Below are 13,728 nucleotides of genomic sequence, written 5' to 3' on the forward strand. Positions count from 1 at the left end.
AGTCTACACTACAAGTCATATATACTTCCAACAGTGGATTATTGTTCAGATGTATGGGGAAACTGCTAAATCTGAGCTTTATAGGATTTCTAAATTACAGAAATGAGCAGCACGCATAATTTTAGATGCAGCTGTTAATCATCCCTCAAAAGCATTGTTTACAGAACTCAAATGGTTCACAGTATATGGAAGGATAGATTTTTACAAGGCAGTTCTTGTAGATAAATGTCTACATGGAACTGCACCAGAGTCACAGGACTTATTCAGGCTTTTTTCAACACAATACCAGTTGAGATCAGTTTCACATGGAAATCTTCTAGCACCAAAAACAAGAACAGAGCAATTTAAAAAGAGCTTCCAGTATTCTGGTACAGTTCTGTGGAACAAGCTTTGACGACATGTAAAATCTGCTGAAAATATTACAGTATTTAAGAAGAGATATCATGAGTATGTATGTATTTCTAATAGATATTGAATTTAGTATTTTAATACTAAACATGTTAAAATAAACAGTAATTATTGCTATCTTTTACATAATGCACATTGTTATACTCTCCTTCAGAGGGCCTCAAGGGAGAATAGTTCTTGACTAATGAGTCACTCTCTATAAATAAAGTGTTGTTGTTGTTGTTGTTATTATTATTATTATTATTATTATTATTGCACGGCCTTAATGACATAGGATTTACACTGAAACTCTATTATAGCATTGCATATATGTTCTGAATGAAAATGGTGCCCAGCTGACCTCCATTTACATACCACCACAGTGGCAAGCTCTTCTTACATGGATGGTGGCATTAATATGGGGTTTTCACTCAAGCACTTTTGCAAATTTTAATTAGTTCTGAATGAAAAAGGTGCAGATCTGAAAACCAAAATATCTGCATTTCTGTAAAGGTGTTTTGACAATAAACCCTATTTGTCACTGAGGTCAAGTCAGAGGTAATGACTTACATTTTTGTTTTATGATTTTCTATCTTTGATATCAAGTTCAAGGTCAAAGGATATGACGAAGAACTTTTGTGCTGCACTTTAATAGATATATGTATGTATGTATGTATGTATGTATGTATGTATGTATATGTATATATGTCAGCACATGAATACATGCATAAATAAGCCACCTTCAGATCCCATTCTGAATCATATGCCACTTGTTTGTTTTTACCTGTGTGAGAGTCTGAATCACACCACCACACTTTATTATGTACATTATATTGCTCTGCTGTCATTTATAGTATAAATTTAACATTTTAGTCACTGTTGATGACAGCATTTTTCCAAATCACAAACGTTTCCATGGGCAGAGCAGGTATCATTTGAAATTTGTATAGTATGAAGGGATTAAATAATGATGATCCACATTGTAATTGTTTAAGGTAATGTAATTTTTTAAGGTAAATATGTTCAGCGATTGAAGGATAGGATTCAGAATAGGTTCAGTGCTGACTATTCCTCAGTAATTCTTGTTTCATTTATGTTGATTTAGTCTTTCAAACAGATCTTTGGCAAAGTTCAGTCAGGTTGTCATTTCCTTCTGTAGATTGTTTTAGGTATAGAATGTAATTCTGTAGATTGTTTTAGGTATAGAATGTAATTCTGAATAATCTCATTACCTTGTGATCTAGCAATCAAAATATGTATTTGCCACATTTTCATTGCACTTGTTATTTTATTTTTTGTAGACTAAGTCTCAAATGGAGTAACATAATTCTTCAAATTTTAAAAAAAGTGATGGATATTATTTGTAAATATATAGGTCGTGGAAGACAGAAGAACAGCACAAAGATAGCACTTGCGTCTGAGACAGTAATCAAGCAGGAGACAGTAAGTGCCTATCGTGCTGCTATGATGTACAAAGCAATTGACAAACTGAAGTCGATGAATGAACGTGAAAACTGTGGGAGAATAAGGGAGATTCAGAGGGAGCAGCTCATTAAACAGGAAATACGAGAAAAAAATGCACACAAGAAGGAAGGCATGAAAAAGGAAGGAGGCTTTAGGTTGCAATGTATTAAATGTTCAGTTGATGTTGTAAGCAATGATTACATAAAATGTGTAAAGAATTCCCACCACATAGTTACTGACAAGAAATTCTTTGATAAAATTGAGGAAAAAAGGCACCCTAAACCAAAGAAAATAGAGGGAATGGAAGTGAAAAAAATGATATTTTGTAAGAATTGTGGGCAAGAATGGGGGATTTATTTTGAATACTGCATGGTTGAATTGCCAATCATTCAAATTCGTTCATTCAAAGTTATTAGCAATGATGATGGCAAAGTTGTTACCCCCAAAAAGTGGAAAGACGTTCCTTTTCAAATTACAAATTGTGATTTTTCTGAGGTACTAACTTTATATCAAGAGTAATCATTTATTTTCATCATAAAGCAGGTAAAAGAACTGGTTGAGTAGGTTTAAATCTTTGACTTCAGCACTTCAGCTTCAGATTTTATTAGATTTCAGACGTATCTTTTGAATTGTTTTTTTTGAAAGCATTGTTTCATTATTATTAACTCATCATATTTTATGGTTACAGAGAAGTGAACTTTATAAATAAGTTAATTTTTACAGTGTAGAATTCCTGCATAGTTAACTTTGGTCTACAGAGAAATGTGTGAACTTCACACAGACACACACCAACCTTGGAGACGTTTTATCAGCAGTGGTGCAAGGGTTCAAGGTGCCTGGGGGAAATAGTACTTGGTGATGCCCCTTCTAAAGCACCAGAGGGCAATGTTCTTTACTGGTGCCCCTACTTTGCTATAAAGAACCTCTTTCCTGCACCCCTCCTAAATATAAGTTTTGTGAAGAATTGTCCCAATTAGACTAAGGTGAAGGTGAAATACCATGAAAATGTCAGCAGCAAACAAGAAAGTAGTCATGATGGTGTCCCTCCCCACCTTTGGCCCCTCCCAATTCACAATGCTTTTTGCCACCACTGTTTTATAACCATTTTTATGCTTCAGAAGGTTATTTACATTTTCTACAGATCAAGACATGGAAATCACACTGTTTATGTAGGTGTGTTGAATGCATATTCCATGTTGATGCTCAAATTTCTCTTATTGATCTAATTGTTGCTGACTGCAGGTCAAGTTATGACATTGCAAGAAAATTACATTAATCTCTGGAAAAAAATCTGCAAATGAAGCATCTCAAGCTGAAACATCTGTTCTGAAATTTCATCATAAAATAGACTTTAGAGTTGATTCATATTCCTATAATCACTATTACAGCTAATAAATGAGGCACTTAGGTGAGCAAAAAGATTTTATTTCTGAATTTAAAAAAATGTTCTGGAATGAAATAAAGTATTTCATTCTACTTTAAGGGACAGCAAAACATCATGCCCAAATTAATGTTGTCTCTACACAGATTTCCATGTATTTTGTCGATTATGCATGAGAGAGAGATTGTAAAAGGGAAAGCAGAAAGGAATTTGATAAAATTGTGTACCATGTTTAATTCATTTGGAAAAATGTGATTATTAATATTTGTTCTCGTTATTTTCTTATGTTGCTTATGATTAATCAGTGAAAATTCATCATTGATGTATGACCGCTCCGGTGGCCTAGTGGTTAGAGCATCTGCCTCGGATGTGGGAGGTCACGGGTTCAAACCCCAGCTGAGTCATACCAAAGACTTTTGAAAAATCGATTCTTGAATGTAATGTTTTTAATGAATTAGATTTGAAAGAAGCATTTACATGTATCATGGAGCTTCAATTTTAGAGTCGTACCTTTATTACAGAAGTAGATATTGATACCTTTGATTAATAAATTAAAATCATATCCTCTTTTTTCAGTGATGTTTCTAAAATAATGTTTACATGGTAATTAGGTTGCCAGCAACAAATATAAATAAACTGATGACATGTTCAGTTTCTCTTCTTTGCGTTTTTATTTACATATTATTTATGAGAATATTCACATAAAGTGTAATATTTCATGCCCTTTAACAATTCACAGACCATCAACCAGAAAAATTATAGTTATATTTTGCCTTGATGGTTTTTGTACCACAAACTATATTCTTTTTTTTGTCAAAATTTTGTTGCTTTGAAAAAAAACGATAATTTATTTTACCAATAATTATTCTCAGACTTAAAAATCATTAGTAAAATGTGTGCAAAATAATACTGCCCATACATACAGACAAAGTCCATTATCATGATACCCCATTTTTGTTTTCTTGAGAAACTCCCATGAGATGTCTGTCGATTTTACTATTAAAAAAGAATTCACTACTTTCAGTTACCTTATGAAAACCCTACCCCATTAAAAAAAAATGTGACTGCCAGTATTACATTTGTAATGGTAATTGTGTATTAGCTGTAAAAACAACCTGTTTATTTCATCTAAAAGTTGTATGCTCTACTATGGATGTAACCTAGTATGCAGTATTACAGTTTGTTGAAGTATGGTATCTATAGAAATATGCTTATCTACAAATTTATAGGGGCCCCGAGTGGCCGAGTGGTCTAAAGCGCTCTTCGTTACGGATCACTGCCATCTCACCTCTGTCTGCGGCGGTTCGAGTCTAGGATTCAGCCAATGTGGGTATGTGAGAAAGCTTGCCAGTAGCTTCTCGTGGGTCGGTGGTTCTTTCCGGTGCTTTACCGGGTTCTTCCTCCACCATTAATACTGGCCGCCATGTATAGCCTATCGCGTGCTGAAAAATGGCGTTAAAACCCACAACAACAACAACAACAACAACAAATTTATAAGCTTTACTGACCTACCACCAGCTGTCATTGGGTATATGTTTATTCCAGATTGACACTAACAGTTAAGTACTCTTATGTCAGGTTGGGTCAAAAATGGAGAATTTTACAGGAGTGCTGATTTAAATAAAATGTAATACAACTTTTTAATAATTTCTATCTTTTGCAAGATTTAGCAAGGAAAAATTAAAATCATTTAACAGTTCATTGGAAATGAGCACAAATGTAAAAACATATTTATTACATCTAAAACTACCAGTTTTATTAGATAATGATACCCAAACAAATATATTAAACTGGATTTCAAGAACATTTGGATGCCATATACATTTTGCCCTTGCATTACTTAACACCATGAGGTGTTATTTGTTTATTATGACAAAATATTAAAAGGGATAAATTATTTATAATGACTGGAATGTTAAGATTGTCTGCAAGAGGAAGCAATGTTTATTGATTGTCTGACACCTAGGTGATTTTCACTTGATAATGCATAACAGTTTTTAAATTTATCTAATTTATTCACTAATTTTATTTGATCATTGTAAAATTTTCACATGGAGCTTAAAATTATATTTTTTTTTAAACAAATATGTTTTTATAGAGAATGTTTAATCAAGTGACCACTGAATTATTTAGGTTAATGTACACATAATTTTTTTATTTGTAACACATGTAATGCCTCATGGCATCATGATGTAAAGCATAATTACATGTATCAAGCATCTGAATGTACTTAAATATCATTTATTTACACATTTACCTGTTTTTGTGAAATAAAATCAGTAGTTTTCATTATGTGATAAATCAAATAGTGCATTTTGCACCTGAAATAATTTCCATAGTTTGTTCGTTAAGACAAAAGGTGCACAATATTTGACTCCTTTCGTAAGATTTCATTTTGAAATAATCACTTGTGTAAGCTCCTCATCAAAATAATAAATATGCGAGTTTTCTTGACTTGGCAATTCATTAATTAGAACCCATTAATATCATATTGGAGCCCTTTGATAACAATCTTATTTTCCCAGTTTGTTTATCCATCCATCCATCCATCCACACCTCATAACCAGCATTATTCAGTAACAGATGTAATGTTCCATGTTATACTTGCTATCACAGTAATAAGACAAAAATTTTAAAAGGCTTCTTTATATTTCATTGTCAGACATGTATACTTAACATAGATCAGAAGCCACACAATATATTATGTTGTCTGGGATGCAAGCTGTTATGCAGACATAGCTGTAAACTTCTAGAGAGTTTTTTAAAAAGTTCTTGACAATTACATTGAAAAAAGTTATTAACTCTTTATTCAAAAACTTTTGGAATTACTTCTGATTTCTTAAACTGGAGTTATGACTGCAGTAATCAGGTATATTTTTTATGCTGTTTCATGCCTCTGCTCAAATTTATAGGTAAAATACCTTCAAAGTGGATTTGTACATTTCTCTATCTCCAAAATAAAAATAATTTCAACTGGAAAAGCTCTGCTTGCATTATATATATGTTGATGCCATTTGCTGTTTATGCTTTAAGTTAAAATTTTCAGTAAATCTGTTTTTGAATTGCAGTGACCATCAGTTTGATCAATGTATTTTAAAAACTGCAAAAAAGAAACAAGTGTAAATTTTTTTCATACATGTTCTCAATTTTCTTCAGCATACACATTCAAATAGTTAATTATCTATTAGTATTTTAGTTTATTACTTTATTGAATGTGCAATTCTGCTGCAAATGAAAAATCTGGCATTATTTCTCTAGGCATTAATTCTCTATTTATGGTCTTTTTTTCACTATGTGGCTTTGACAAACTTGAACTTTTATCTGGGGCCTATATGACTGAGTGGTCTAAAATGCTGACCTTTATAGATTATAGGGGGCCTATATGACTGAGTGGTCTAAAATGCTGACCGTTACAGATTATAGGGGGCCTATATGACTGAGTGGTCTAAAATGCTGACCTTTACAGATTATAGAGGGCCTATATGACTGAGTTGTCTAAAATGCTGACTGTTACAGATTATAGGGGGCCTATATGACTGAGTGGTCTAAAATGCTGACCGTTACAGATTATAGAGGGCCTATATGACTGAGTGGTCTAAAATGCTGACCATTACAGATTATAGGGGGCCTATATGACTGAGTTGTCTAAAATGCTGACTATTACAGATTATAGGGGGCCTATATGACTGAGTGGTCTAAAATGCTGACCTTTACAGATTATAAGGGGCCTATATGACTGAGTGGTCTAAAATACTGACCTTTACAGATTATAGGGGGCCTATATGACTGAGTGGTCTAAAATGCTGACCGTTACAGATTATAGGGGGCCTATATGACTGAGTGGTCTAAAATGCTGACCTTTACAGATTATAGGGGGCCTATATGACTGAGTGGTCTAAAATGCTGACTATTACAGATTATAGGGGGCCTATATGACTGAGTGGTCTAAAATGCTGACCTTTACAGATTATAAGGGGCCTATATGACTGAGTGGTCTAAAATACTGACCTTTACAGATTATAGGGGGCCTATATGACTGAGTGGTCTAAAATGCTGACCGTTACAGATTATAGGGGGCCTATATGACTGAGTGGTCTAAAATGCTGACCTTTACAGATTATAAGGGGCCTATATGACTGAGTGGTCTAAAATGCTGACCGTTACAGATTATAAGGGGCCTATATGACTGAGTGGTCTAAAATGCTGACCATTACAGATTATAGGGGGCCTATATGACTGAGTGGTCTAAAATACTGACCTTTACAGATTATAGAGGGCCTATATGACTGAGTGGTCTAAAATGCTGACCTTTACAGATTATAAGGGGCCTATATGACTGAGTGGTCTAAAATGCTGACCTTTACAGATTATAAGGGGGCCTATATGACTGAGTGGTCTAAAATGCTGACCATTACAGATTATAGGGGGCCTATATGACTGAGTGGTCTAAAATGCTGACCTTTACAGATTATAGGGGGCCTATATGACTGAGTGGTCTAAAATGCTGACCTTTACAGATTATAGAGGGCCTATATGACTGAGTGGTCTAAAATGCTGACCTTTACAGATTATAGGGGGCCTATATGACTGAGTGGTCTAAAATGCTGACCTTTACAGATTATAGGGGGCCTATATGACTGAGTGGTCTAAAATACTGACCTTTACAGATTATAGGGGGCCTATATGACTGAGTGGTCTAAAATGCTGACCATTACAGATTATAGGGGGCCTATATGACTGAGTTGTCTAAAATGCTGACCTTTACAGATTATAGGGGGCCTATATGACTGAGTGGTCTAAAATGCTGACCTTTACAGATTATAGGGGGCCTATGTGACTGAGTGGTCTAAAATGCTGACCTTTACAGATTATAGGGGGCCTCTATGACTGAGTGGTCTAAAATGCTGACCTTTACAGATTATAGGGGGCCTATATGACTGAGTGGTCTAAAATGCTGACCATTACAGATTATAGGGGGCCTATATGACTGAGTGGTCTAAAATGCTGACCTTTACAGATTATAGGGGGCCTATATGACTGAGTGGTCTAAAATGCTGACCTTTACAGATTACTCACATGTCTTACCTCTGTCCACATGTGTTTTATTCTCAGCTCAACTAACATGGATTTGTAAGAAAACTTGCTACTAGCTTCCTGTGGGTTGGTGGTTTTTCACAGGGTTCTTCATCCACGAAATATACTGGCCACCATGTATAGTCTTATCTTGTGCTCAAAAATGGCTTTAAACCCCACAAATGGAAACCAAACCAATTTTTATACTTTAATATTTTTGTCCAAAGATAACAATTTATAATTTATTATATAAGTAAATGATCATTGTTGAGTAATTAACAGTGTGAATTTGTACTTAATCACTCACAAAATAATTAAGTCCAAAGGTCAACATGTTAACTTTGTGATTGATTAGGTAATAATTTCCACTTTGATAAATACCCTGTCATGATCATTTAATCATCATAATTCAAATTATCCTCCTTTCTGTCATCAAAACATCAATTTTAGGTAGCTCTGTTTTCTTTCATTAGCCTCTTAACTCTGTACAAGAATACATATCCCCATCTTAGCTAGCCAGGGGTCTTAGACTCTTGTATAGTGTTATAGATATGGTAGAGTGTCTGAGTGGTCATAGCAGTGATTTGAGGGACTTTTGTCACTCTATATGATTTGTTTTTATCAAGCTGTCAGTTATTTAGCTTTCATTGTTCTTGCTATCTAAACATTTTTATTTTTCACAAACCAAAGTCATGTCCATTTTTTGTGAAATTCCCTGCATTTGATCATGATCATTTATAAGGTTTTGTTGAAGCATAAATTTATGAATGTATAGTGACTTGTAGAACATACTGTATGGTTTGTTTGGCTAAAGGGTTGAAATGTTTATGCACAGGAGGGACTGTGCAATTAGATTGTTTGAACTTCTAATTTGTGATTTTTGGTGGGGAGTGCACATTTTGGTCTTAGGTCAGTGGGTGGGGAAGCTTGTTATTTTTATGGTGCAAGGATTTGATATTGTCAAATCTTCACCTAAAGTGCACTGGAAACTGATTGGGAACTAAAAGTGGTCCCCAGACTTTACTAATGTGTCAAAAAATAAATTCAAGATCAGTATTACATGACCATTTATATCCAATCACACTGCAGAAAACTCAGTTTATCACATAATTTGATACCTTTTGCTGGTTGAACTGCTTGCTATACACATATGTTCTTTTTATAAACATTTGATCATTTGGGTCCAGTTATTTTCCTTTGTCTATTACTTTGAATCAACACTGTCAGCTATAGTTCAGGAACTATTCAACATATTTTTGTGCAATTTGGTGTGTATATCAACTCATTAACCAAGATTTGTAATTTGTGCATATCTTCTGGTCAGCTCAATTTTGGACTGAGTTAGACGGTTAATTTCAGTTCTTTATAATTAGATGTCATAACTTCAATAGCACCAGAACCTTTTAACATATTCTGCAATTGGTATGAACATTGTATCATAGACATATACGTGCCTTGTACGTGCATTTTCTGTTAAACTCCATGCTGGAGAGAGTTGTACCCATAAGAAATAACTTCCTATAGTAATATGGGAGTTTGCATGTAACAGGAACAGCTGAAGAAACAGTTAACATATTTTTATGTAGTTTGGTATAAACAGACTTATGTTGCATCTTTTATGCTCATTTACTCCATTTTGGACAGAGTTAACACCCTTTGTTAAGCAAATGTTTGTTTTCATATGGAAATTTGGAATGTTGTTTTCAGTCAGCATAGCTTAAGAAGTATTCAGCTTACACGGAAGCAATTTGATGTGAATATTGGTTCATTAAACTAGATGTGGTTATTTTTATGGGTTTTGATATGTTTACTCCATTTCAGGCTGAGTTATGGCCATTGGGGCTCAACTTTCATATCTTTACATGGGATTTTGCTTGTAATCATGAATTTATTTTGCATGTGATTTGTGTGTGTGAATTGGATTTTTAATGTAGCTTTAAAAAAATTCCAGTCATATTGCTATGATGTCTGCAGTGTTGCAGTTTATAGTAATATCAAGCTCTGAGGCATCATGCCAAATACAAGTAGGATCATGTCGCACCCAGTCACATTATCCTGACACCAGGCCAACCACTTCTAACACTAACCTCTTAATGCTCAATGCTTAGTGAGGCAGCTGCTAGTACTATTTTTGGAAGTCTTTGGTGTGACTTTGCCAGGGTTCAAACCTGCAACCTCCCATATCCAAGGCAGATGTTGTAATCACTTACTCCAAAAGGGTTGTCAGTTTATTTGCAGTTTTTTATATTTACATCTTTTAGAACTTTATGTTGCACCTTGTAGTCATTATTATACAAATATGCTATTAAATGTGAAGACAGTTAAATGTTATTTGAGCAACCTCTACTATAAACAATCACCTGTCATTTACAAGCAAAATCATCACACATATATCATTTTATTATATAAATGCACTGTCATGTGTCCACCTGCCAAAGTGGATATAATTTATAGGCAAAATATGCCTTTAATCAGTCCAGTGAATGATTGGATTGTAAAACTAGTTATAAGCAATAATGACCATTATTTATTCCTTTATAACGATGATTGATGAGGCAGAATGCAGATTTTTTCTAAATCCACAGGGGAAAAAAGAAAGAAAAAAAAAGAGATGAGTTAGGTCACTGGGATTCTTACAGGTAGTGCCCTATACCACTGACTATAAACGTTACTAAAGTACATGTATTTCAGAGGTTCATACTGTGGACATGGATGTACATATTTCAGAGGTTTATACTGTGGTCATAGATGTACATATTTCAGAGGGTCCTACTGTGGTCATAGATGCACATATTTCAGAGGGTCCTACTGTGGTCATAGATCCATATAATTCAGAGATTCACACTGGCTATCGATGTACATAGTTCAGAGGTTCCTAATGTGGTCATGGGTGTACATTTTTCGGAGGTTCTTACTGTGGTCATCGATGTACGAAGTTCAGAGGTTCCTACTGTGGTCATAGATTCATATAATTCATATATTCACACTGGCTGTCGATGTACATAATTCGAAGGGTCCTACTGTGGTCATGAATATACATAGTTCAGAGGTTCCTAATGTAGTGATAGATCCATATAATTCAGAGATTCACACTGGCTATCGATGTACATAGTTCAGAGGTTCCTAATGTGGTCATGGATGTACAGTTTTCGGAGGTTCTTACTGCGGTCATCGATGTACAAAGTTCAGAGGTACCTACTGTAGTCATAGATCCGTATAATTCATAGATTCACACTGGCTATCGATGTACATAGTTCAAAGGTTCCTAATGTGGTCATCCGTGTACATATTTCAGAGGCTCTTACTGTGGTCATGGATGTACATATTTCAGAGGCTCTTACTGTGGTCATGGATGTCATAGTTCTGAGGTTCATACTGTGGTCATGGATGTATAATATTCAGAGGTCCATACTTTTGTTATGGATGAACATAATTCAGACGTTTGTGCTGTATCTTTGTTTAGTATATGCTCATTTTCCCCCTGTTAACTCTACATTGTCAGAATCGTGCAATATTACCCGATATTGAACCCGCGCGACAATACACATATAGCATTCACGTGCATAAATGAACTACTTTCTATTGTAAACAAACAATGGACGCAGACGCCAGCACTTTTGATTTGTACTCAAATCATGTACATTCGCGTAAGATGCTCTTTACGTTGTGGTTGTTTAAATTTGTTTCTGAATGAACTAAAACAGATGTTTCGTGGACTGCCACATACCAGCTGCTTTGGCACATTCCGCATTGATACAATGTTTCGGATTTAGGTTAGCTACAGTATATAATATGCGCAAGATAAGGTCCTTACAAATAACATACAAGTGACAAGTCATATACTCTCTTCTATATCTGGTGATAAGAATGGCAAAATAAAATATACTTACAGTTTTACATCCTGAATTTCCTCAAAATGTATTTTCTTAATTCTGCAAATCCGAATTACATGAGCCATATCATAGGTTCTCAATCTGGATTACACATTTAGAAATTGTGCTGTAATTTCGATGATGAGTGCAATTACATCCTTACTGCACTCAAAATTAAATAAGCATTAAATTCCATAGCGTCTTTTTCATAATTGCAATTTCCCACATTATGATTTCAAACATTAAATGACATTAACAGAAACACATTTGCAGATGTCAACACGCTTCTCTCTAGCTTCTTAAATCTCGTGTATTTCATGTGGAATCGTCACACACAAATCCAGTCCATAATCACAAAATTTCCTAGAATCGAGAAAAATACCAAAATCTATTCATTCCAGATCAAATGGAAAAGTTGCAATGCACATACATTCACAATATGACTCCAATTTTCAATTTTAACTCGACACGCCATTTTCTTTCGAAAAATATGTCGAGCGCGCGACTAAGTTCAAATTTATCTGGGCGGAGTTATGTGCGCAGTAATAATGTTGATTTGTGTAATGATGAATATGCGCTTGTGTATTTAGTTTGGAATGCGGCATACAATCATTTACGTTGTTTCTTGTAGTGTATTTTGTTTATATAATTAAACCTTGGGTAGAATTAAAAAATTGAGGATAAAATAAAAAGGTTACTGCATTTGTATGGGAAAATACGAACTCGTTTTGTTGGAAGGATATACTGCACTCCCAAGGTCGTGCAGTATTCCATCCCAAAACTCGTTCATATTTTCCCATACAAATGCAGTAACCTGTAACTGTTGTGAAACAATACTGATAATGTCATTGTTCTCACCCAGCTTTCGTTATACCATGTTGAATATATTGTTTGTCTATGGAGTCAACACACAGTAATTGGGCTAAATGAGATCATGGTTACTTAATAACTTACTAGTGTTTCCTGGATTAGTTAATTCCTTAGTCATTGTAAAAGTGACAGTTGTTTGTTGCTTTATTGACAAACAAGATGATAGTGCCATCATCATCTCTTCACTGAATTTCAACTGTTAGATTTTTTGTGTTATTGAGGTAATCACTTTTTGCTTTGGATTAAGTGATCTATGGAATTTGTTTCTAAATAAATTCATTCTGTTTCTGGGTGAGTTATATTTATCTTTTTGTGTGTGTTTTGGGTTTGTTTTGGTAATTGTTTTGTTTGGATCTTCGATTTATTTGGTTTTGTGTGGAAATATTTGCTTTTGTATTGGTTTTGTGTGTGTTTTTGTTTGGATTCTTTTACATTTTTCACAGTAATTTCTTAACAGGGCAGATGGACTATTTTAGCAAGGTAACAAGTCCTCGTCGCTGAAAGTTCTTTATATTTAGTAACATTGTTGAAGGACTTATTTTATGTTTTGTTTCCTTCTATTTTTAGTAACAACGTTCATCTTTGATGTCGGGTCAATATATAATCTTATTTGGTATGAACACTCCTTAAATCAAAGTGCCTTATAGCCAAGTACGTCCAAAATGGTTAACTTCAAAATGT

General features: G+C 34.4%; 1 protein-coding gene across 2 annotated transcripts in view; it reads left to right on the forward strand.

The window, feature by feature from the left end:
- Positions 1-5,686, forward strand: part of LOC149795129 (ATP-dependent RNA helicase DHX58-like) — a 68,534-nt gene extending 62,848 nt beyond the window's left edge. For both annotated transcript variants that reach the window (XM_089964835.1, XM_089964836.1), the window contains exon 17: positions 1,763-5,686. In XM_089964835.1, the coding sequence (XP_089820961.1) occupies positions 1,763-2,370 (608 nt within the window). In that variant the 3' untranslated portion in view covers positions 2,371-5,686. The remainder of the gene's footprint in view (positions 1-1,762) is intronic.
- The last annotated feature ends 8,042 nt before the right edge of the window (positions 5,687-13,728 follow it).

This window comes from Sinohyriopsis cumingii, chromosome 7 (genome assembly GCF_028554795.1).
Source record: "Sinohyriopsis cumingii isolate HCF-2022 chromosome 7, ASM2855479v2, whole genome shotgun sequence".
NCBI lineage: Eukaryota > Metazoa > Mollusca > Bivalvia > Unionida > Unionidae > Sinohyriopsis > Sinohyriopsis cumingii.